The sequence below is a fragment of the Anas acuta genome, chromosome Z (assembly GCF_963932015.1).
Source record: "Anas acuta chromosome Z, bAnaAcu1.1, whole genome shotgun sequence".
NCBI lineage: Eukaryota > Metazoa > Chordata > Aves > Anseriformes > Anatidae > Anas > Anas acuta.
This window is the reverse complement of record NC_089017.1, coordinates 67,559,093-67,585,236: the sequence shown is the minus strand read 5'-3', so window position 1 is coordinate 67,585,236 and position 26,144 is coordinate 67,559,093. Positions and strand designations below refer to the sequence as shown.

General features: G+C 38.5%; 2 protein-coding genes across 2 annotated transcripts in view; one reads left to right on the top strand and one right to left on the bottom strand.

The window, feature by feature from the left end:
• Positions 1–18,381, top strand: part of SHOC1 (shortage in chiasmata 1) — a 47,146-nt gene extending 28,765 nt beyond the window's left edge. The window contains exons 17-26 of the mRNA XM_068667225.1: positions 2,278–2,350; positions 3,807–3,876; positions 4,380–4,564; positions 5,097–5,202; positions 9,149–9,242; positions 10,310–10,441; positions 11,752–11,901; positions 12,957–13,128; positions 13,324–13,881; positions 16,881–18,381. Of these exons, the coding sequence (XP_068523326.1) occupies positions 2,278–2,350; positions 3,807–3,876; positions 4,380–4,564; positions 5,097–5,202; positions 9,149–9,242; positions 10,310–10,441; positions 11,752–11,901; positions 12,957–13,128; positions 13,324–13,881; positions 16,881–16,981 (1,641 nt within the window). The 3' untranslated portion in view covers positions 16,982–18,381. The remainder of the gene's footprint in view (positions 1–2,277; positions 2,351–3,806; positions 3,877–4,379; positions 4,565–5,096; positions 5,203–9,148; positions 9,243–10,309; positions 10,442–11,751; positions 11,902–12,956; positions 13,129–13,323; positions 13,882–16,880) is intronic.
• Positions 18,382–20,401: 2,020 nt separating this feature from the next.
• Positions 20,402–24,864, bottom strand: GNG10 (G protein subunit gamma 10). Its single transcript, XM_068666787.1, has 3 exons — positions 24,700–24,864; positions 22,939–23,070; positions 20,402–21,305 (listed from the first exon to the last, which is right to left on the bottom strand). Exons 1-2 carry the CDS (start codon positions 24,778–24,780, stop codon positions 22,945–22,947), a joined length of 207 nt encoding a protein of 68 aa, XP_068522888.1. The 5' UTR covers positions 24,781–24,864; the 3' UTR covers positions 20,402–21,305; positions 22,939–22,944.
• Between the last annotated feature and the right edge of the window lie 1,280 nt (positions 24,865–26,144).

Sequence of the window (26,144 nt, the reverse complement as noted above, 5' to 3'; positions counted from 1 at the left end):
CTTTTAATATTGGATGGGCTTCGTTTTAGTGCAGGTGGTTTTGTTCCTCTAGTAAATATTTGCATTACAATACTTACTGAAAATTGCATTATAACTTTTTATTTGACAGCTCCAATCTTCTTCTGGTTCAGAGAGCCATGTCACAAGTCAGAATGGGGTACTTGTATGGTGGTGTTCAGAGCACAGACACCCTGCAGTGTATGGATATTGTTATCCACAGCCTCTGCTTGATCCCTGGTCTCACAAGGGCAGAGCAGAAGGGGACAATCACCTCCCTCACCCTGCTGGCCACGCTTCTTTTAATGCAGACAACTGCATTAAAACAATGCAACACAACTGGCTTTCTGGGCTCTAAGCCTGCACTGCTGGCTTGTGCTCAGTTTTTCATTCACCAATACCACCAGGTACTTCTCCACAGGGCTGCCCTCATCCACTCATCTCCCCACCTGTTTTTGTCATTGGGATTGCCCCTCATGCAGGTGCAGTCCAGAGGGGAGTGCGAGAAGCTGTTGTAATGGAATTCAAAGTGGAAATGAAACAACCAAAACACAATGTCATTGATTGTCTCGATGCCTGTCCTTCAGTATTCCCTCTAAGCTGATTACAGCATCATTTTCTTGTTCATAACAGTAACACATTTTGCTTTCTGGTAGTAGGATTATGCTGTACTAGGAGATGTTTCACAACTTTCTCATCTGCGTGTGAGCTCAGTGACAATTTTGACTTTCTTCTGAACTCCACTGGATGTGATTTTTAAATATAACTCTCCTGAGTGTTGACTTGCTTGCTTGACTTAAACTTGAGATTGTGCATATGTACCTGTGAAATTCAAGAGTTTGTGTGATTTTATTCACAATTATATGATTATGCATTATTCACTGACATTCAGTGTCAATCAAACAGAATAGGAGGAGCTTTCATTCCAGCTTTAATGAGAAATGAAAGCTCTATTATATAACTCATTTCCTACTCTGTCACATGGCATCAGCATCAGTTAATACAATGTGAAATACAATAGTCTGGTTATTCTTTTATTCAACAAAGTTATTATTGATACAGGATTATAATGCAGAATTTTCTTTGTAAGCAAGGAGTGCCTAACAAAATAGAAGAAACAAATTTGAAGTGAGCTTCTGATCTTTTTCTTTCATTTTGTTTCTGGACTATATAGGATATCAGTAACAATGTCATCTAGCTCACTGCAAGGTATAATGTTATTGGGTGGTGTGGGGAAAAACAAAACAAAACAAAGAAAAATAGGTCATCATTTTAAAATGTAGTTTTAAAACTGCAAAACTGCTTCAAAACAAGCCAGTGTGTTGTCAGGTGACTGATCCATGCACCAACATGTGGAAACTGATGTTTCCTTTAAGCTTGTCAGGCAGACTGATATCTCTTCTGATAAGATCTATCACAGTGTCAACATTTACATGTGATTACCTTGTGCCTTTAGGTCTTAGAGTCAGATGTGTCTTCTTAAAAGTCTTACCTTGTGTATACCATGAAAAGTGCCAATGAAAGTTCCATCATTCAGAGATGATGCTACCTGAAACTCAAAGTCTCATATGGGTATACTCATTCTTATTTAAATACTTTGATTGTGCAACACAAGTTCAGTCTGTATCATTTGAAATAGTGGACAAAGTAAAACACCTTCTCCAGTAGTGATTAAAAAAAAAAAAAAATGACAGTTTGGTAGATTGTAATCCTTACCAGCGTTTCCATCCTCACCAGTATTTAATGAGTCTCAAACATAAGGTATCTTTGGCAGGAAGACTTCAATACACTCCATTTTCAGTCTGAAAAGTCTTTCTAACTAGTTCAGCAGTATATCCTGTGCCTCCCAGTACACCACCACCTAGCAGACTGAATTCTAAATATCTTTAGTTTAAGTCCATAAAATGTGACAGTATGTAATCCTCTAATGTGACAGTAATAATCTGTCTAGTGTAGCAGTAATATTGTGGCATAATGTCTTTAGATAATATCTGCAAATAGCATTTTTACTTTGAATTACAAGTTCATGGTTGAGATTTCTACTAGAAGAGCTTTGTTCATAAAACTTAATTATGGTACTGATGTCTTCTGTAGTGTAATTTCTCCAGCCTTTGTAATAATACGCATGTACGCTTGTCATTCTGGAAAGTCCTGTGGTTTCCATTCATGTCACCTGCCTAGTCAATCTCATGGGTTTTGTGCAAAGGAGAAAGGAAGATGTAGGTAGGTAGAAAGCACGTTTTTACAGTACCAGAACTACTTTTATTTGTCCTCTTCCAGATACTAATCATAACAAGAATGGACTCTGAAAGAGAAAAAGCTGCTCTCGTTCACACTTTATCTACAGTAGAAGGTAAATAATTATCATAATCTATTTTTGAAAGAAAAATAAAGGGCTGTTGGTCTGTGCTTAATTACTTTTATTTTTGTGTGCCTTTTTTTTTTTTTTTCAGGTGTCTCTCCTTTTTTTCTCCTCCTCAGGGACCTTTCTATATACTTTTCTCACTGTTTTCTGTTCCCAAACTCTTCTGAAAACCTTTTTTTATTTCTTGTCATTGTATTTTCCCCTGATTAGGAGTTTTCTTATGTTGTTTTTTGTTGTCAGAGAATGAGAGCTCATCTGTCAAGTCAAAGATTTATTTAACAGAACACGAAGGAGATGTGGGCACCCCATTGCCTAATTATAATTGTGTCAATTGTCTCAGTCAAATTGTCTCTCTGTTTTTATCCGATTGAGGGTCAGAAGTTTTCCTCCTGGCATGTGTCTTAAAAGTAGTTTAAGGACAATTTAGAAGTCTTAGCTAAGCTCCCTAATATAAAACTTTAAATGAGTATTTAGGTAATTTCCTTTCATCAGATTTCGCTGCCTTGTTTGTTAATTTAATAATTTTAATAATTTAATAAGCTGTAGCAAACTATTATTGTCCAGAAAAAAAGTATTTGTTTTCTGTTTCCAAGCCCCCCTGATAAAAGTAACACTGTCATTGTTTTACCCATGAGTAATTTTTGTACAAGCTCATCTTTTGTGCAACATCAGAGATTCAGCTGGTAAAACAAATGTGTTTCAGGAAGACTGTTATTTGAGCCTGTATTATGTTTCGGGCATGCTGCTGACTCCTTTCATACTGCTTTTTAAAACTCACTTTTTGTAATTCCTTCTTGCTTGAACCATATCAACAGTGTCATGTATTGTATTGTTCTTTCACCTTTCAAAATAAAGTTAAGTTTCCTGTGCTCTTAAAATAAGAAAGCCTATCTTTTACAATGTTTTGAAAGGGAGGAGGCGTGTTCACGATGCTTTCACTAATTATAATGATATTTAATGGAAAGTATTTGATTTGTTTTAATGTGTTAAAGCTTGGTTGCAAACACAAGTCAATCCAACTAAGTAAACTTTTCAAGAGAGGCATTTGTGTTACACAAATATCCATTTTTAGCTACATCTTCCAGATATACTTGTGAGATTTGAAGCATACAGAATGCATAAAGGAATTTAAAAGCTAAATGGACTAAAAATGTTGCCTTTTATACTAGCTTTTTATTTTTCATTTGAAAGTAATCAGAAATAATACTTCAGTTATGAGACAGAATCTAGTTCACATTACTTCTGCCTTCAGTTCAGAAATGGAAGTCTCCAAATCATTATATTTACTACTGCAATACAAACTGAAATTATGTAGGACTTAATGAAGACAGACAATGTAATACAAAAATGTTAATAGCCTGTGTTGTTCCACTTTACTGCTTGCTGCTGTGCATGCCAGCAGAAGCTCATTTATATGATTAAGGCTTTAACTCTTTCTGTGCAGGTTTAAAAGCTATCGATTTGAATTATGAGAAAAAAGGAACCTTCCTAGGCTGCAAAGATGTTGTAAGCAGGTAAGTTAAATTCTGGATGTTTAAGAACATAGCCTGAACTCCCTACTCAGGACTAGCTTTAGTGAAACCTTTGTTCATTTTTATGGAAGTATCCTGTCAGGGTAAAAATTCCAGAATATGGATCTACAGCTTCATTCTGAGAGAAGTTTGCCAAAACTCTAGTAAAATGCTTAGTTGTAAGATTCAGAGTTGCTCATGAGTGTTTTAGAAAAAGGAGTGTTTTAGAAAAAGTGGGTAAAAAAAAAAAAAAGTTCAAATATGACAAATTATGATGTTGGAAAATATAAATAATTTAAGCAAATAATTGGAGGAGGGGTGTAGCTTTTAATATTAAAATGAATTTTTGAAGAATTATGGTTTTTAAATTTAGGAAGGTTAAGATCTTTTTGTAAATGACTTTAAACAACTATAATTCTTCAAAGTAAAAAAAATGTTCATTTTGTTCTTAGTGTAGTTCTACCTGAGCAAATTTTTGATATTTGTTGTTGTTGTGTTTTCTTAAGCCTCAGTAGATATTCCTGTATTATTGTACAAAATCAGCAAATTGGAGCTGACTTCCCTTGGACTCACTTCTCATTAGTGATAGAATATGACTATTCTGAAAATTCTTGTTGGAAAAATCGGTGTGAAAATCTAAATATTACTTACATGACTTTTAAAACCACCCTCCCTGAAACAAGACAAATGGGTAAGCACTCTCCAGACTTGTAATAAACAGTTAGGCTGGCATATTAAAGGAAAGCATTTTCAGTTCTCTGAAATACTGCATGCAGGTGTTTGTGGAAGAGAATGAGTCATAAGTTATGAAGGGTAAAGCTAAGCAAATAGTGCTGGTTTATCTGTACAGAAAGTTAGGAAAGTGTTTGTCTTAGGATGTGAGCTTAGTTTTGGTCAGGATGTGGTAGTAAATGTTGATCTCTTATAAAAGACTACTGCCAAGTTTACAAGTTGTTTACTGTTGATACAAGCTGTATCCACCGTTCCTCATCCTAAGGGAATGTTGATCTAAAAGAATATAAGCTACAGCTTAGTTTGAAAGGGACTCAGGAGAGTTTAATTTTGGAGAAAGAAGAAAAAGCACATAATGGAAGTATTTTAATGGGGATGAATAAAAGCAGCATTTATAAAAGATACATCCATTTAAATACATGAAATGTATAAAAACATGAAACATGTTTTCTTTTTAGTTATGAAACTATTATGTATATACACTGTTTCAGGGAATCACTGTGGTTCCTTTCTTCTGGAGGTACAGATTCCCTATGTGTTTCTCACAACTGAAGGTCTTCTTAATATACCTGATTTTCTTCAGCTTTTGGAATCCAAGTGAGTGAAAATGACCTATTTACTAATGACTAATTACTTTCAGTTTTCCAGGATATATATAATCTACATAGCTATAAAGGATATGCTACTGCAATTAGTGAATTAGCAAGAGACAAAAAGATAACTTCTCTACCGAAGCCCATGCCTTAATTCTATATCTTCACAAGGACGTCAACCAGAGCAAAATTGGCTGATTGGTTAATTTTAATGATGAGCTGGAACTTTTGATTAAAACAACTTTTTAAGTTGTCTACTTTTCCCTGAAAGTCACAGTGTTATCACAAAACATTTTTTGCTTCACTCTTTCTTTGTGCTTTGAAGACTTTGTATTTAATTCTTTGTATAAACTGCTTTGTGACTGGGGGGGGGGGGGGGGGGGGAGGTTGTTAAGTACCAGAGCTGTGGAAAAAAGTAAAAATTTCATTTCGTTTTATGATGCATCACAGTTTTTGGAACAAGCTAAATTTTAAAAAGTATTTGTAAAAACTAAAGCTTAATAGTCACTAAATCTTGAGTAACTTCAGCCTGTACAAACATATGCAAGTTTGTAAATCATTATGCATGTGGATTATTTTTTTTGGACAACATTTTCTTGCATTTTGCTTTTTCTCATAATAAGTATCTATTAAAAGTATCTTCTATCACAAGGGGAGAAAAGGGGGAGAAGAAAGAAATAGGAGACAGCAGTGTCAACTTTTAAACCAAGTGCCAGAGATACGTATAGTTGATTTCACCATGCTGCCGAAGAGACTTGCCGGTTTGGATCCTAGAGTCAGCTGTGAAGGCATTTTAGAGCTGCAACTGCAGCTTAGCAGGCAAAGAATAATAAAAAGAATTTTTTGATGTTTAAAATTTGAATATTCAATTTGACATCTGCTTTTTGACATACACTGACCTGTTCAGATTCACTGTTCAGCCTGACCATAAGCTAAATAATAGGAGCTGCTTTTCGGTATTTTCCCACTAGATCTTAGCACCAAGGAAATAAATAGATAAATCAATTGAAACAACAGAGCTCATAGCTCTTTGTCTGAGATGCTTACAGGTCACTCTTTTTGTGGTTGTTCAAGACTGAATACACAGTCCACAAAAGTCTCTAGGAGACTTACTGCTGGCAGATTCAGGTTTAGGTCCCTTGTATTTCCCAGGGATGAGACCAAGTAGTGTGACTGTTGTTTGTTCTCAACTTCTCCCTTAGTCAGCCAAGACTCTTCTAAAGCTCTAAGCATGTGATGCTAATTCAATGAGTCTTCCCTAGCACAGCTGATGAAGGGATGCTTTGCTGCTGGCAGTTTGCTTTCACTTAGAAAAAAAATAGGATAATTCAAATGGCAGTCAGGGATCTTTCACTCAACTTGCTTTCCCTGTGCTGCACAATTGTGGAAGAAAGAAAAGAAAAGCGATATACACTTAATTACTCCAAAAGAAGATCAGGAGATTTTAATTGTTATTCCAGAAACTTCAATGCAAGTATATATTTGCTTGTTTTTTTATCTTAATTTCTGTATTACATAGTTTTTGACAAGTTCAAGATCTTTTTAGCAAGGTCATATTCCATGCAGTTAAAAATGCAATTGAATTAATCTAGTAGTATTTCAATATGTCACTGCTACATTGATGTTTATTCTTTGAATGTGCCTCAAAGTTAACTTGAGCATATTTAAAAGGTCATGGTATGTAAAAAAAAAAAAAAAAAAATTATAAAAATTATATTAAGAAATTTGTTATTCGTTTCCTTTAAGAAAATCTCATTATTTTACTTAACCGAGGTTTAAGATCAGATTTTGACTTGTTCAGTTACAGCATTACCTTTGTTGAAAGAAGCTGCAGTCACTCCTTGAGGCTATTTGGAGACACAGATCGATATGTTGTGTTGACAATAGATGAACGCACTGCTATTTTTTTGCAGGTACAAAAGGAAACTAGTATGTCCAAATTCTTTAATGTCTTATATTGCTTCAAGGCCGTGTCTGCACTGTTCTCAAATATCTTTTGTTCCTCTTAATCATATCAAATTCATGCATTGTCTCATGACACAAGTTATTTCCGAATTCATTAGCTCCAAAATTCCGTGTGCACCAGTCTGACTGGTTTAAAATGTTCCCATCTGTACCTACTTTTTTTCTTTATTTTTTTTTTCCATAGAAGTGTCACATTACACCTCAGATCGGATTGTACTAGACATGGTTAAAAGATGCATAGATCATAGTAAGCTTGTATACAGGAATATTGTAATAACCAATTAAATATATGTGTGTGACTTTATCCTCCTACCATGTTGCATGTAAATTTCTCCCATTACCAATAGTTATCTGAATTAGTCTAAAGAATAATTTGCTCTACATTTTATAAAAAGTAATAATTTAGATGACAGCATAGTACATCAATTCTATTACATACGAAGACAGGTGACTTTACAGGTAGAAGAACTGTTAGTGATAAAGAATAAAATAATCAAATAGAACTGCAGATGGATATCTGCAAATACAGATAGATGTTCCTACATGCTACTACTGCAAATGCTTCTGTAACTAGCAATGCTTTACTATACAAATTAAGTGCAGGTATAATATGCTTTGTTAAAACTCCCAAAAATCTTAGGACACCCTACAAAATCAGTAGTAGCATCTCCTTTTTACAGGAGGGAAAAAAGGCATGAAGCAGTGAATCAGTTTTTCAAAGGTCACACAAAATAAAATTTGGGAATATAACCCTTTTTTTTTTTGACTGACAGATAGGTCACTGATACTTCTATTATTTACTTGTAACCATGTTTGATTTCACTTCTGCATAATACAGCAGTGCATACTAAAAGCTTATGACAGCCATGGTAGTAAGTTTGTTTATGTTTTACTTTTTATGTTAATTTTATGGTAGAATATGGATGAATTAAATTACGAGAAATCCTGTGAGAATGTAATATTGAAGCTGACAGCATTATCACTCCAATATACGTGCTGCTGGGTTGTTTTCTATTCCAGAGAAAGACTGAGTTTAGAGTAAGTTAATACATTATTTTGTTATCTTGGTATTTTTAAAAGAAAGTTATCATTAAAGAAAGGTGAATACTAGAACAAGCTAGTAATCTTTGTTTTTGAATTAATCTGTGGGGCCACCCTTCTCTTGAAGGAATCTGAATATTGTGAGTTTGTATTTCTAATGTGCTTTAGACATACTGCTTTGTTACAGTGTTGTCATTTCCTCTGCTAAAATAATTCAAATGAGGCCCTAAAAAAGTCAGCAAAGATGGTTCTTCATATGTTAAGTTGTTATTAGTCCTACACAAGAGGTAAAGAAATTGAAGAAATGTTTGTAATAAAATAAGAGATTTTGATGCAGGTAATGTTAACATGAATGTTAACATTTAAAATCAATAGGTCCAAAAATTTCACAGGATTAAGTATATTTAACTACTGGAACTATTCTTTTTAAGTGTTTGAAGTAAATTAATACCTACAAATACACATTTATGAATTACTTCTGCCTTGGCATCCCTGTACATCATTTCCAACAGGGAGACATTCTTCAGGTGTACTTCCAATCCATCAGTAGGTTTTTTGCTCTGGAAGTGGTACTTTTATCGATATAGATCATAAGCAGTCCTTTGTTAACTATTGTGAGACTTTTTCTTTGACCAAGTGGTAAATTTTCCTTGCATCATCTTTCCCCTCTGTATGATTTTTCTCCAGTGACCGACCCTGGTTCAATTCTGTGCTTCAGGCCAGGCTTTCTTTCCTGTAAGCTGACTCCATTTTCTTCCTTACAATGCATCCTTCAGCACTCAGTCACTTAATGTGTCCTAATTATCTTTTCACAGATGATAATGTTGAGGGAACTGTACTCTGAATTCCAGGAAATGAGACATTTATTAACACAGCGAACAAATACTTTGCAGCTATTACATGTGCATATTAAATATTATTGGCCCAATGAACTGTTTTTACAGGTACAGTCTCAGGGGAGATACTCTGCTTAACCTGGTAATTATTTATGCAACGCTGATTGAATTAACACAAAAGTCAGAAGACTTTGAAGTGAAGGTAATTTTTTTGGTATTTTAATTTTCACTGTGTGATATTTCCAAAGTGTTTAGCAAAGTATGCATTGTACATCAAAAGCATGAAATAATTCAATATTAGAGAAAATAATATAGAGGACTTTAATTCAGTACTCCTGAAGGGAGAAAAACTCTGGTTGACTCCAAAAACTCAGTGGGAAAAAAAACTCTGGTTGACTCCGGTACAAGCTGAATTTGGATTCAGATGGAATCTGGATAGTATTTTTACTACTAGGAGTGAAGAAGTAAAGTTGTAAGTTGAATTTTATAAATATTGAGAATGTGTATTAGTCCTGTTTATGCCTTAATTTGAAGTTTCAGATTAACATTGTTAATGATGTAGTAGAAAAGAAAGCTTTCATTTATGCTGCTATGTCAGCTTGCTTGCCTCTTTTTTTATTATGTGACAATATCAATTACCTTTTTTTTTCTTTATGGTTCAATAAGTGCAGTATCTGGAATAATTCACATTTAAAAATCACGGGCCAAAAGTTTCATGTCATACCAAGTTGTTGTTTGTAACCTGATTCTTTTGCATGCGGTAACATCTTATTTGATAAATTTTTAGAATGTTTTTGCACATGTTTGTTTCAAAATTATCTGGTTAAATGAAAGTTCAAGGGAAGACACAGCTTCTTTCAATCCATGGACAGTAATAGACAGTTCATTTAAAATTACATACACCTTCAAAAGGTTATATAACCCTATCTTCTTAAACTATTTTAAGCATCTCAAACTTACCTGTTTTATTAGAAAATTGTACCCATAAATGTAATAACATATAATTAATAAGAGACCTATAGAAGCAACTAAACCTCACTTACATAGGATTTGTAAGTGTAATTTGGAACTGGGTTTGTGGTCAGAGGTTGAACTTCCACCCATATGATGAGCTTGGATCACGTTTTGTTACTCCACATTACCAGGTATTGTGCTTAGGGTCACCTTTCATCTTTCCCATTTGCTAACTATTGTAATAAATTAAGACATTTGGAATTTCTTCACACAACTTTTAGCCAAAATAACCAAAATATTATGTATCACTTCTAGGTATTTCTTATGCCAGGGATTGAAGAGGCAGCACTGTTAATTCGTCAGATTGCTGACAACATTTTAATGGCATCTAGTATCAGCCCTCCTGAGTGGTTGGACAAATCCTGGCTTTCTGTTTTGCCTTCTGAGGTTTGCTTATCTTTCTGATAAATTACACTGTTTTCTTCCTGTTTCTCAGACTCATTTCTAGGTGGGATGTTCGTGCTGTTTTGTTAAAATATATTATTAAAATAAGCATTTTATGTTATATATGTATATGTATTGTAGATAGATGGATAGACGCATGCTATATATTTATGTGTGTAATGCTTCAGCCATCCTTGTCAGCACAACTATGGGGAAACTTGGACTATTCCTGTGCCTTCATAATTAACCATTGGAGATGTTTATCCTGTATATCTGTATATTAATGTGTAAAGCTCTACAGTTCTAGGCACTAAATTTGAAAAACTATCCAAACTGTGAAAAATTATGTGGCTCGCTTGGACAGGAAACCAAATTCATCAATGCTGTCCCTTACTGACATCAATGAAGTTGCTTCAGACTTGCTTTAGCACAAGATAGTAGAAATGTGCTTAATTTAGTGTGCAGTAGTTGATTTATATATTTATACAGTAAATGCTGGACCATGTCCATTGATCACATTTAAATATTGATGTTCTTTAACATGTATATTAAGGTTTTCAAATTAAATATATGGATTTAGTCATTTTAAATGGAAGCTTTGAACTCAAGATACATTTTAGCTTTTGAAACATCCGGAAGCATTGGATGGCTCAGATATTGACATGGCCTTTCAAGTGTTTAATAAAAAAAAAAAAAAGAGAGAGAGAGAGAGAGAGAGAGGAGTCATTGATTATATTTCATCTCTCTTAAAGGCATTAGATTCTGACCTGTTGAGCGCAGAGCTTTACAAATGTCAGAAACTGGAAGCTGACATTCTTAAAATGTTACAGCTTTCAACTCACTGCCCTGTGTATCACATTCAACCTCCACCTAGTAATTCCTGCTTTTGGCACCTGCCTCATTGCTGTTTATAAATGTATCTTTTGTAGAAAAAAATATCTTTGCCACTTTATTTTGACCCAGGTAATAGTCTTCAAAACAGAATAAAGAGTAAATCTGATAATGTGTTTGGAAATGTAGTTTACGTGATTCACTGCTTTCATCTTAATTATAGAAACAATTTTGACTGTTCTTCCTTTTTATCAAACTCTGGTGCAAAAATAATTCTCTTACAAGAACTATACGCTGTTATATCAATAGAAAAATAATAAAAATTACATAGTAGGTATGAAACACCTATCTAAAATTGCACTGATTCAGAGCTCTAATTCTATGATATACCATATGACCTTTTCATAGGGATGCTATTCTGTAAAGACAGGAAAAAAAAAGTTTATCAGATATTAATCTGACAAAATTATTTCCATTTTCAGATGGAGAAATACCTGCTTGCTTTTCCATGTATCAACCCTCTGGTTGCTCAGTTTATGTTAAAGAAGGGATTTTCTTTGAGTAGGCTGTTTCTTGAGAGTTTTGTTCAACTTCAGGAGCTCCTGCCTGAGGTTCCAAAAAAAGTTTTAAAGGTTAGTCAAAATTAATTTATGTATTAGCTCAGTCTGTTTTCACTGTTACAATACTTTCTTTTTTTTTAATTTGAAGTTACATGCTTAATTTGCTGGTTTTGTTTAAAAATTAATGAAATAACATTTTATTGCTCTCACAACTTTAGTGTATCATTCATATCTAAATTGTCACATCAGCAAATTCTCAGCAGATTTTGTTGAGTTATATTCGTGTGAAGATCATTAAAACTGGAAAAATTCCTTAACTGAAAAAGTACTCTGGAAAATAAAGTGGGGAAAAAATTAATCCACTTTCTTTCTAAGTGTCCTCATTTCAAGTATCCCATGAGCATAAAAGCCTGTATGTTTCCCTAAAATAAGAAATGTTTTCCAATTAAGTGTTTTCAGGACAGTTTTCCTTCCTTCCTGCCTTCCTCAGTTGGAATTGTTTATTCCTACTGTTTCAGCTGGGCCAAGTCTAGAAGAATTATAGAATGGCTATAGTCAGCTAATTAGATTAGAAATGCACGGCTTTTATCGGTCAAGAAAAAGGGAGGACAGGCTTCCTTCCTGAATCAGGAGCATTCAATTAAGGTGAAAGAGCAAGAGAACAGATACTTGGGCACTGAATATCAACTTATGCATGTTATAGTAATAACAGTGTATGTGCAAAGCAGTGTTTACTGACTAAAAAACTTCTTGTCAGTTTAATTTTGTCCATGATGTATGATATGCAGCCATCTATCACAGACAATACCTCTTGCAGTCTTGGACTGATGAAAGAGAGTACAGTACACTAAGATATTGATTTTCTTGTGTTTCAATTGACATGCTGTTTATTACTTAGTCTGTTTATAGATTTAAGATTGGTGGCTCATTGTTTATCTTAAGTGCCTCTCTTTCTGTACTCAAGTGTTTTTTCTTTCTTTCTTCCCAGTAAACAACAAATTATACATAAACCTTAGAATCCTAACAACAGATTTGTGTATGGTTTTTTTTTTCCCATATTTGACAGTGTGGACATGCACTATAAACACTACTTGAATATCTTTTTTGTTGTTGTTGTTTTGTTTCAGCATTTTAGTGACATGACATCTTTGTACAGCCTAAATGCTGCTGCTCCTCTAAAAACAGCAGTGAAAGGTGCATCACCACCAGAAAACTGCAATAACATTAACAGACTCTATCAAGATTGTAAGCAAAATTATCAGTCTTTAGAGCTGCTGGCTAAGGCACAAACTAGCACAGGTAATATCTTTAATTCCTACCAAAATATATTGTACTTGAAACCAAGTGAAAGTCTAGGTACATTAAAATATTTATGTTCTAACCACTGAATGGTCAGTTCTTCTAAGAAGACAGGCTTTATTTTAATGCTCAATGGATTCAAATTTTTCTGAAAAATTTAGAGAGGTAAGCTAATTTTTCATTTCTCTCCGCCAGGACCACCTCATGTGAATTCTGAAGCCATAGTTCCTCCACTGAATCATCATCACAGTCTTGTTGACTCTGACCTTTCAAGTTATATGCAAAAGAAACCGTGTTCTTCAGAAGTAGTTACAGGGAGAAAACAGAACTCCTTTGTTATGCCGAAGGACTCTGAAGGTTTTACTCATCCTGGTGCTATGAATTCTTTTTATGTTCAAAGACAGCCTTGCAGGATCAACTGCAGCTCTGATCATTCCTCAAAAAATTCTGAAAAAGAGGATTTCTTTGCAACTTTCATTGACTGTGCACCTCACAAGAACTCTAAGGGCTTTCTAGAAGAATTTAGAGAAACGACATTTAAGAGCCCAGAAATTGTGATTGATGAGGCCCCATGGAATGGCTTTTCATCCACCTGCACATATGATTCATTTGCACCTAATTCTTTTCCCTGTGATTCCCTTGCTGATCCAGATGTGCCTCAAAGTCTGCATTTTCATCACCTAGCCACAGAATCTTCAGGAAAGAGAAAACAAAGTCCACCATACTTATGGACAAAAGGAAAAACATTAACAGGTATGTACAAAGCAAGCAGAATGTCGTGAAATTCTATATGTAACTTGACTAGAAACAGGAGTATCAGTAAAACTAGAGATCATATTTTCTTTAAATGGTTATTACATTCAATCTAGCATTCATGTGTTTCCTTTAAAAAAAAAAAAAATTTGCACATATATTTTTGAGTAATAAAACATTTCTAAGCATCTCTGGTCAGTTTTGAGCATTAAGAAATAAAAAGATGGAATCATAGACTGGTTTGGGTTGGAAGGGACCTTAAAGCCCACCTAACTCCAGCCCTCCCCTGCCATGGGCAGGGACACCTCCCACCAGCCCAGGTTGCCCAAAGCCCTATCCAGCCTGGCCTTGAGCACCCCCAGGGGTGGGGCAGCCACAGCTTCTCTGGGCAACCAGTGCTAGGGCCTCACCACCCTCTGAGTGAAGAGCTTCCCTATATCTTATCTAAATCTGGCCTCTTTCTGTTAAAAACCACTACCCCTTTTCTTATCTTTACACGCCCTTGTAAGAAGTCTCTCTCTATCTTTTCTGTAAGCCCCCCGATAAAACTGAGAGGCCTCAGCAAGGTCTAGGGAGCTAGAGTCCTCTCTTCTTCAGCTGAAGCAACCCCAGTTCTCTCCACCTTTCTTCAAAGGAGAGGTGCTCCAGCCCTCTGATCATCCTCATGGCCCTCTTCTGGACCAGCTCTAACAGGTCCTCATCTTTCTTGAGCTGGGTGCCCCAGAGCTGGATGCGAAGCTCCACGTGGGGTCTCACAAAGGTGGAGCAGAGGGGGGGACAATCACCTCTTGCCTTGCTGCCCACACTTCTTTTGACGCCACTCAGGAGTCAATTGACTTTTTGGGCTGCAAGTTCATGTATATAATTGTATCACTGCCACTAATTTTTCTTGGTAAAATACTGAAAATTGTAATTCTACAGTTCTGTAAGCTTCAGACTCTTCTGTCTTTGACAGTGAAATCTGCATAATAACCTTACTATAATCATTTTAAAAGATATGTTTACAAAAGAATCATTCCCATAGTTTTGGACAAAAGGGGAAAAAAAAAAAAAGACTACATAGTATTTTCTCTAAAGGACAAAATTAGGTTTAGACATTCAGATACTGCTAACGGCTGTGTTTTGCTTTTGGCTTTACTGGAGTACAGATTTCACTCTGGCACACTTCTAAGCTTGTTGCATATGATTACCTTATTCTTGAAATTATTTTTCACAGCTAATGTCTCCAGGGCTATACCCTCTATCTTGAAATCTTTACCAAGCATATTTCTTCAGATAGTTTAGTGTGTACTTCTAAACTTTGTTTACCCTGGAGGTGTGTACAGTCCTTACGTGCAAAATTCAGTTGGTGTTTTTTTTTTGTTTGTTTTGTTTTGTTTGGGGGGGGGGGGGCTGGGGCGGGGGCAAGGGGTTCCTTTTCTTTTCTTATCTTTGGCTTACTTTCTCAAATATAGTTAGCCTGGAGTATTTTTGATAAGGCATAGTATGTATCTGTGGGGCTTTAAAAGTAAGAAACCATCATTAGTCCATATCACACTGTGTTTGTTATATATATACATACCCATATATAAATAACTTCTTTTTAAAATTCTGCTGCTTCTTTAAAGGTGAGATGCTAAATGCCTCAGAACTACAAAGTTAAGTTTCTTAAAGTGTCTAAACCCTAGTGCAGGTAATTTAATCTATGTTTTCTTTGTTGCTACCTAAAGTTAAACTTCTCAGTGGTAGAGCAGTATCAGTGCAGTACTAAATACTTTGGCTGGTTAGATTAGATCATTCATGAAAGCATAAGTAACTAATCGGTACCACTACGTTTCATGGCTGCCTGCAGCATTTCTGGTAGTAAACAGAGGAAAAGTTAATTGGGTATGGTGAACTGGTTTTAATTTTCAGCCTTTGAAAATTAAATGCTCATAGAGAAATTGTGAACAGACTTTTTGCCTCTCTCTTGGGATGAAAACTGTGACCTGAAGTGTTGCTAGATAGTAAGTAATCTGTAAATGGCACTCATAACTGCAAATTCTAATTACAATAGTTTCAGCAGAGATCAGAACAGATTCTTCTGGTACCATGTTACAGTATTTTGAAAACACTGGGTTCTCTGGCTGATCCATTTTCTGTAACACTCCCACCTGATAGAGCAAATACATACTTAATGCTAAATCAAATCAAAAAAGGGTAAATGTTTTTTTGTTAGCTTTTGGGACTAGTGTTTTACTTTATTATTCATTAACCAAGGGAAATATGGGTATGCTAATTAGCTGCACATGGTGATGCAAAAATAAATAAATAAATAAATAAAATAAATACAATGAAAGCTTTCTGAAATCCAAAATTTAAGAAATGTTTGCCGAGTCAAATTAAGAAAGACACATTGGGAATTGTCATGTATTTCTGTAGTCTTCAGATAAAATGTTTATTAAATCACAAACAATACGAGTATGCTAAACCAGTATTTCCACAAAAGTGGATGAAATTCCTTGATCAGTGTTAAAGTTTTCTTGCAATACTTTTTGCAAAGGCTAAATAGAATTTTCTTCCATGAATTTATTTTGAATAAGTAACTTTATAAATATCTTATTATAAAAAATACTTGAATCTTAAGAATATAAGAAACTTTTTTTAACTTAGAAACAGGAACAATTTATATCTCTGGTTAAAAAGAATTAACTTTTACTATTACTGGATAGGACTGGGTGTCATATTAATGAAATAGAATTAAGTATGAAAATCTGTACTGAAATATTGTGGTTAAGCATAGTGCAGGTTGATTGTGTATAAGTGGTCCTGTGTTACTATGGCAGGATAATACGCATTAAATTGGTCAATAATAGTAAGCAGTAGTAAATGTTAGTCCTTATGTATTTAATTTGGTATTTTTTTTCCTACAAAAAAAGTCTGTTACTGCTTCTGAAAAAAAAAAAAAAAACAGTTAAGTTTGCATAACTGTTGTATTCATAGCTTCTCATACATGTAATTTCTTTCCACTTCTTTACCAGATTCAGGATTTGAAGAAGTACCAGGGATCAAGAAAAGGAGACTGATGTATGAAAGAGTCCCTGGAAGAAGTGATGGACAAACACGTCTTAAATTCTTTTGAATGGAGTGGAGAATTGTGTACTACAACTGTTTTTTCAAATTTGTAAACTCTGAAGAGAAATAGATTAAATTCATTTTGTTGTTGTCGTTGTCGTTTTGAGAGAGAAATTAGGGTTTAGGAATCTTTACTAATTAAGGATTTTTTTTTCTATGTTTTTTTTAAGTCTTACTAGACAAACTAGCTCCCTGAATCTGGAGAATTACTGCTTCTCTGCTTGTTTATATGAATCATATAAAGGTACTTTAACGTTATTTATACAAAAATTAAGAGTGAAAACAAACAGATACTGAAGTGCATAGAATTTTCAAGGGACTTATGTTTGTTTCCTGAACATGTAGACTTCCACACTTACAGCTGGACTAGACTTGCCAGAATCTCAAGACTGCTCCTGAGTTTTAAAGCTTCCTTGCACATAAAGCAGGGACTCTATATTTGTCCTTTGGACTCATGTTCCACTTTTTTCCTTCTGACAGCTCCTCTGGAGCCATGTGATGCTACAAGTTCCTTCGTAGCCTGAGAACAGCTTTAGTCATAACCAAGCTTCAAGAAATGACACACTTGTTTTATGGACTGAACATGAAAGATATGTTGAAATTTATGATTCTCATAATTTGATTCAGAGAACAACTCTGTGACCCTAGTGCCTGGTGGAGGCCATTTGTTGGCCTTTTCAGTCTGCTACAGCACATCTGTGAGTAGGGAGAAGAAAATCCTGCGTCAGAAATTGTAGGCTACAACTAGAAGGGGTAAGAGATTCCAAAAAGTCATCTAATTTGCAAGCTGCAGAAGAGAGAGGGTAAAAAGAGCACACAGCCTCTCACTTTCCATCAAAAGATTTGACAACAAAACTGGAAATATGTGTGGGAGCAGTGAAAGTATCTCTGTGCTGCTGCAGGAATGCATACATGGTTTGTGGAGGAATGTCTGCCAGCTCCAGAATGTCACTGTCTGTTCAGGAGCTCACAGTTCTGATGATTCAGTTCTCAAATTCACTTTTTTTTTAATGTTTTAATTCAGTAAAAGTATATATATATATATATATAAAATTGTGGTTTAGGCTTGCAGTAAAATACTTCCTTGACACAGAGTCTTCATTGAGTGCATACTCACTATTTGAGTAAGTATAGCCAGATCTTAGGGGACCGGCTTTGCCTTACCAGAGAAAAGGGGGGGTGCCGGTTGTTAACTGAGAACTAAAAGCTATGATGACAGCAGTAGGAGCTGTTCTCGTTCAGAGTAATATCCTCAAATTATTTGCATCCAAACTGTTTACGAGATCTTCAAAAACATCTTTCATGTGTAGCATAAAGACCTTTTTGTGGAATTGCAAACATGCCTGTGTTTCCCTCTTTGCCCACAATAAGAGAAAAGTTTAAATAAAAGTTGCAGTTTGCTTACTATTTCTGGCCCATTTTTGTGGTCCCTTGACCTAACCATTTTCTGTCTCTTTCCATCATGGATTTGGCTCTGTTTTTCAGAACTGTCTCCCCGTTTGCCAGGCCCAGGAATCTGTCCTTTTAAGAGTGCAGCTCTGCAAAAATCTCAGTCACGGATGACCACAGTGGAGAAAATTATAGCGGCCACTCCCTAGCTATGTATTTATGTCCGCCATTCACACAGACAGAGGCTGACACCAGAACTTCAATGTGAACGTCCATTACAGGCTTGCTCAGATAATCTGTGCATCACTATAAAAACAAAGGTAAACCGTGTGCCACCTACATTTGATTAGTAAGAAAATTCGAGTGCTATCTGTGATCAGTTTCCTTTAGGTAGCAAAGTGTTACTGTACACTTAGGTGCTACTAATATTGTGGAAAATAAGAAAAAGGGCTTGCAATGGCCACTTGGCTTGTACTCTTATTTGTTTATGACTCTCAGTCATTCACAGATTATGTACACAGAGACAGATCTGTCAGAGGTAAGGTTCCCACCCGCCAGTCCAATCTGCTTCATGTAGAGGAAAATTAGTACTGTACTATGCAAATGCTCTTTTTTTTTTTTCCTAAAACATGTGTAACTGACTGCTCCACATGAATAGCCTATTAAGAGAACCGAATCCTGGAAGGCAAGACCATGGTGACAAACCAGATTGACTGACAGGGGAACATTACAGAATTTTTGTTATTGCATCTTTTTGCCTGAGAACGAGTGATTTCCTAATCACCAGTGGCAGATGAGCTCATTGCTGGGCTCAAATCCTGAATGGTTTGGTAACCTGGCAGGTGTCACCTCTAGAGGGAGAAGAGCCTTGCTAATGGGGCTGTGAGGGATGAGGGTGAGAAACCATGGCCTTAAGGCGTGTGTTAGGCCCTGCGTAGTACAGATCCATGTGTTCACTTGATTTGTTTTATTGTGGGCATCCTGTGGGTCCTCTTTCAGCTGTGAGGCAGCCATGAAGGCCTTCAGGCAGCATGTGGAGAGCCAAGACCATCTTGGCTGGTATTAGAGGATGCTGCTGTTGTTCCCCCTGCTGCAGATGACGCCTGTTACAGCCAGGGAAGACAAACACAACGCCTGGCCTTGTCTGAGCTGCGGTGCAGACCTCTGTATGCCTGCAGCTGGAGACAAGGCCCTGTTGACCGAGGAGCTCAGAGAGGCCCTGTTCTGCTGCCCACAGCAGCAGGCAGCTGCCCGGGCTCCTCTGAGCTTCCTTGGCTGCCTCAAAAACACACTTGGCATCCACTTGCACGGTGCTGCTCCTCTGTCACAGGCTGGCACCGACACAAATGTTGGTGCTGGGGGCAGGTTTTATTGCAGGGGGTAAAAGAAACCAGAGGGGTTTCTTCCGTCCCACTCATCTGAGTGCTTTGACCCCAGGCTGAGCCTCTGGCCACCTCTCTGCAAATGAGACCAGCGATATTTCCTCCAGCTTTCCGCAGTACGTGCCTGTGTCAAGTGCTAAAAGAAACACTGCCGGCCACGGCCAAATAGCCTGCAATGAAAAGGAAGCCAGAGTGAAGAAAGGCACTTGAGGAAGAACATTTTGCTTCTGCTCTTGGAGGCACAATTCATATTGGCGGCATTATTACTCTCATTTCAGTGTGTCCCTGCCAGACAGCAAGTGTGAGAACTTTCTATCACAGACTGAACTACCAGGAGAGCATTTGTTGTCCCATTTCAGTTAGTATTAATGAAAATTAAATGCTCAGACAACTTAAAGCCCCGTTCATCTTCTTCCTTACAGCTTCAATATTTGCAAGTACGCCTGATAATGTAGCTACTATTTACCACAAAAATGATAAATAGGTATAAATTCAACTTTTCTAATAACCAGGCACATTTCCTAAAACTCCAGCAGTGACTTTCTCCTCCCCAGAACACTAACAGCCCGCAGCCTCCCCTCCCACTGCAAAATCCAAATATCCTCAAAGTTCACTCATGAGTTTGGCCTTCCTTGCAATTAAACAATGAGATCAAAGCCAGTAGGGAAAGGAATTTTATTTCCAAACTTCTAGAAGATTAATACAAACAATAGAAAGTAAACAAAATGAAAAACCTAGTAAAAAAAATTAGTTGTCCTTGTAAAAGTGCTCTATAAAAACCGAAGGCAAATGACCAAGCGTATTTTACTTGCTGAACTTGGTAATTTTGTGTACTTCAAAACGTGAAAATTAGGCATGCAACTGTCTTTGGATACTGATGTGCTTTTAGGGTCAGTCTGGCTACATTTTAAACATGTCAATGAGATTCCAGCAAGGCAGTATGTTTATGAGTACAAGTTATGAGAAGTACCAAACACATCAGGACTTTTACGAGACCCACAGCTTAGAAACCAAGCCTGCAGCACATACTGTGTTAAGCAGATCCTAAGAGGTGTCATTTATGGATTTAGATCCACTTGAAGGAAAACAGCTGATTTCAGGGCTCTGTAAGTAAAAATTGCAGCTGAGAGCATGTCTTTAACACTGACGGCATTTACTCTTATGTTTTAACAGTTCGTTTCTTTTTTTTTGATGTTTTATTTTGGAAAATACAAATAGCTTTTACCATCACTCCAGCATAAGAACCTACCAAGGTAATAATAAGAAATTTGGTAAAAATTCACGTTTTTCTTTTTTAAAATGTAAACTTCTCAAGTAATATTTGTACAGTTAGTATAGTGTAGTAACAATGGTGACTTTTATGAAAAGAATGCTAGTTACATTAAAAAAACGTAAAAACATTAGCAAAAGGTAGTGAGGTACGGGTGCACAAGAACGAACAGGTAAATATCTAAGAGATTGCTTCAACCACACAAAAGTAAGGGCACGGAGATACTTTTCTTGAGAAGGAAAGGCAGTTATTAATGTCATGCTTGAAGGCAGGCTCTCCGATGACCTTCCCTATAAAAGGAAAAAGGGGTTATTAAATGCTGTCTTCCTAATCTGAGGCATCTCTCTTAGAAATTTAAAACATGAAAGCTTCTTTGCACTGGGAAAACGAGAATAACCACTTTCCTTCGTTGGGCATTGGCATCCTTGAATATTATAAAATTTATGTATTGGCTTTTTCAATTTTGTTCTCATTTTTAGGATCGTAATGTAACTAAATTCCTTCCTAGACTTTTGATCAATTAGCAGAAAATGATAAAATTACATGTTAGGCTCTGCTATCCATTTCTAAAACCAGCATAAATCAAACCATCAAAGTCAAACTTGGAAAAGTGTCTCATATCCTGTCTGGATGATGCAATCAAAACTGAACCCTAGAAATCACCCCCCCCCCAAAAAAAAAAAAACAAATGTAGGAAGGCTGCTTTAACAACAGAAGAACACGTGCAACATTCACCATCAACTTTATCTTGTTTTCAGGAAGAATAAAGGGCAGCACCTAAATTAAGAATATCTGCTTGTGCTTCTTCCTACTCCAGTTTTTCTGCAAGAATAGTTCAGGCTCAGTTGCTCCCTTTCTTCAGGTTCACTTCTGCTTTATCAAAGCTATGTAGCAACAATCAAAACCGTGCTATTAATGAGGCCAAAAGCAACTGCGCACTCGGGAACCCTGGCAGCGGGAAGGGAAACATCCTACAAGTGCTTTGCATTCTAGTTCAAATTCTGATGTTAGAGAAAACATTCAATTTTGCTTCGATAGCATTCTTAAAGATATAACAGAATCCAGTGCTTTTTCTCTCCAGCAGCTTTTTCAGCTCTTTAGGAGGACCTGATTTTAAAGAAGAGCACCCCCTTCTGAATATCCTACTTCCACACCTGCTTGCCAAGCAGAAGTACAGTTTTCCAAACATGATCCTGCCCAAAGCCACTACCACGGACGACATTTCTCCCTCCTGTGACCACCACATCCCCGTGACAGACAGGCGGGACACGAGAGAGAGCTGCAGAGCTGGAAACCAGAGGCTGCCGGTGCTGGAAGGTCACCCTCAGGTTGTTGTGCAGGTACAAGCAATGCAGAGCAACAGGGCAGACAGAGTGCCAGGAGTACCTTATCCTTTAGACCTGGGCTGAAAATGTTGTCTCAGATTGTCTCAGCTCCTCTCTGCCTCCAGCAGCTTTGGTGCTGCATCAGCGACAGCAACAGAAAAAGCCTAAGGACAGACACCACCAAAGGAAGCGCGGCGCGATGCAGGAGACCAAATGCATTTTTAATAAGGCTCTTGCCTAGGCTATCAGCTTGTCATCGCGGCGCACGCAAGGAGCAGCACAGCTTTGTCTTACTTCTCCAAGCTGGGTGCGGGATTGTTTTTCTGTCTGGCTATACATTGAATGCACAGGGGCAGCTTCTATTATTTTGGATGCTGCTAATGACCCTAGAGGTGCACAAATGAAAAAAAAATACAATAAAATAAAATAAAATAAAATAAAATAAAATAAAATAAAATAAAATAAAATAAAATAAAATAAAATAAAATAAAATAAAATAAAATAAAATTTCTGGAACTTGACACTGAAACAACTCCCACTGTCGCTGCCAGTGCGTGACTTTCCAGCCAGGGCCGTGGTGACACGGTGCTGCTGTTACCTGGTCTCAGAGCAGGGCGCAGGACCGGGGCTCTCGGAAGGGATTGCTCCCCGCCGGCACCCCCACCAGCAAGGCGTCCTTGCAGGCGTTCTGCATGCAGTACTGCTGGAGCTCGGCAGCTGCCTGGGAGACCTGTGCGAAGGGAAAGAACAACAAAAAAAATTTTTTTTAAAAAAAAAACAATCCAGAGAGGAAACTAATTTGTTCGCAAGCATCTATTAGGCATTTCCTCTCGAAGAAACACTGTCAAGCGGAGCTGGGAAGCAGCCAAGTCAGTGCTTGAAGTCTGAAATGCCGAATAAATCAGCACGGGCATCCACAAAGCCCTGGTGAAGCACACACAAAAGGCCGTGCCCGTGCGGAGCCAGGGAAACACACAGGGCTGGGGTGCCTGTGCCATGGGGTTCATCCTCATGGTAAAAAAACAGGACTGTGGCCGCAGGATTTTCCATTCCCTGGGGCTGATGTTTGAACTCTTGTATCCTTGGACCATTTATTAAAATGACTTTTATGTCCAAACTGTTAGGCCGCAGAGAGCAGAGTGAGTCAAGGACAGAAGAAGACGAGGATGAGGAGCTTTTGGTGCAAGCCGTCACCTTCCCCAGGCAGTGAGGCCAGGACCCCAAACCCACCCAGAGGTGCAAACCTGGCGGCCGTGCCAGAGCAGGACAGACCCCAGGCAGCTCTGCACACCCGTCGGTGTGTGTGTGCCCCTGCTCACACCTCTAGTGCAAGGCTTTCTGCCACGTTTCGTCCCAGGGCAGCAGCAGCCTCCCGCGTGCAAGGCGTGTGGGGGCACTTCTTTCCTACACGGTTTCCTCTTTCTGAAAATACTGTTCCTGTCTGCTTCTTTTGCTGTCAGGGTAAACAAAATCGCCGCTGGAACTGGATGGGGTGTATTTTTAAAAGCCCCTTTCATATCCAGCTTCCTTCTGGGCGCGCATTGTGTTATTCAGGGCAGCCAAAACAATGTTTGCTCCCACCGCAGGGGCTGCCGACGCCGACCCGTGCGGAGGGGACCAGCTGGGTGTTTGCCTCCCTGCTTTTACGCCACGCACCCAGCAACCCAGACGATGCATTTCGGAGCCCTCAGGAGACGCAGGCAGGTCCGCAGGGCAGAGCAGAGAGATGCTGTGGGAAAGAGGAGCCTCGCCGAGGCCAGGCTGCCCTGCAGCACAAGCCCAGGATAAATCCCTGGCCTGGAGGAGCCCGGCTCCTGGATATCTGGTGCCTACACAGAGCGATCCCAGGTGGAGTAACCCAAGGAGGCTGGGGGGGCATGGTGTGCCCCTGAGGTCTGGCAGGGACAGGGTGGGTTGGGGTGGGAAACAGAATAAAATAGAATAAAATAGAATGGAATAAAATAGAATGAAATAGAATAGAATAAAATAAAATAGAATAAAATGAAATGAAATAATAAAATAAAATAAAATAAAATAAAATAAAATAAAATAAAATAAAATAAAATAAAATAAAATAAAATAAAATAAAATAAAATAGAGACACCCAACAGCCCCCGGGGGGGTGCCGGGGCTGCCTGCCTTTGTCTGGCAGCCTGCGGGCTCGGCCGGGCACGGCTCCCCATCTCGCCGCCCGGACCTGCCTGTCGCGACATGTCGCAGCATCACGGGCCGGAGGGGAGAAGGAGGAGGCTGTCCGCGAAGCCTGGCGGAGAATTAACGAGGAGCTGCTCCGGAGGCACCCCAAAAAAAAAAAAAAAAAAAAAAAACACCCCCCCGGAGCCCTCCCTGCCGGGCTCACCTTGATCCTCTCCACCGCAGCCTCCAGCTTCAGCTGCTCCACCAGGCGCTGCATGCTGCTCAGGCTGCCGGCCGACGACATGTCGCGACAGGGTGAGGGCGGCTGGGATCGGCTGGGATCGGCTGGGATCAGCCCGGCCGGGCCCTGCCGGAGCCGCCCCGAGGAGGGGCCGCGGCCGGGGCCGCTCCGCCCCCCCGGCTGGAGAGCCCCAGCTGGTGGCCGCCAAAAGCCGGCTCGATTTATTTCGTTTTTCCCTTATTTTATGTTATCTATTTATTTATTTTTTTAGGTGCTGTAGCCCGGTGGAGACGGGAACATCGGCTCTGGTCCCTCCTGCACCTGCTGCCAGACCAGTGGGACACAAAGAGGAGACGCAGCCCCCCCACGGGCTGCCCCATTTCTTGCTTCAGCGTCAGGTCAGGAAACTGATCTTGATCAAAAGTAACCTAAAAAAAAAAAACAAAAAAAAAAAAAAAAAACGGGAAGACAGATGAGCGGTTTGGGTCTTGCCTGCTTGTTTGTGCAACCCCGCTTATCACACGGGCTCAGGAGGGGAAGGATGGTACAAAGCGAGGCGCTGGTGCAAGCTTTCAGCTGTCGGCCTGTGAAACAGTGGCCACAGACACAGATGCTCTTGCATGCACTTCTCTGCTTCCTTTCTAGATATTACTGACCTGCCTGATTTCCGGATATAACAACCCTACTTAGTACTACAAGGTCACAGAACCACTGGATGGTTTGGTTGGAAGAGACCTTGAGGATCACCCCGTCCCAACGCCCTGCCATGGGCAGGGACACCTCCCACCAGACCAGGTCCATAAGATTACTTCATGAAAATATACACAACTTATTCTAGATGTGTTCTTTAACAAGTTTGAGAACTGATTTGACCTTTAAATACAAAGCGAATTAAGTTTATAGCAGCACTACTAGGGCAGAGTGGTTGGAAAGCTGTGCAGAGGAAAGGCTCTGGGGGTGCTGGTTGATGCTCACCTGAACAGCAGCCAGCAGTGTGCCCAGGTGGCCAAGAAGGCCAGCGGCATCCTGGCTTGTGTCAGGAGCAGTGCAGCCAGCAGGAGCGGGGAGGGGATCGTCCCCCTGTGCTCTGCTCTGGTGAGGCCACACCTCGAGTGCTGTGCTCAGCTTTGGAATCAGACTCAAGCTGCACCAGGGGATGTTTAGATCGGACATTAAGACAGAAATTCTACAAGCATTGAAATGGGCTGCTCAGAGAAGTGGTTGTGTGACCATCCCTGGAGGTATTTAAAAGACATGTAGCACTAAGGGACATGGCTTAGTGATGGGACTCAGCAGGTCAGGCTGATGGTTGGACTTGGAGAAGGTCTTTTCCAACACAGACAATTCTATGATAGGTCACTTATGCAGTACCATAAACGTCTTACTTCAAAAATTAACATAAGCATTTCAAAACTCCCAGCTGTTAC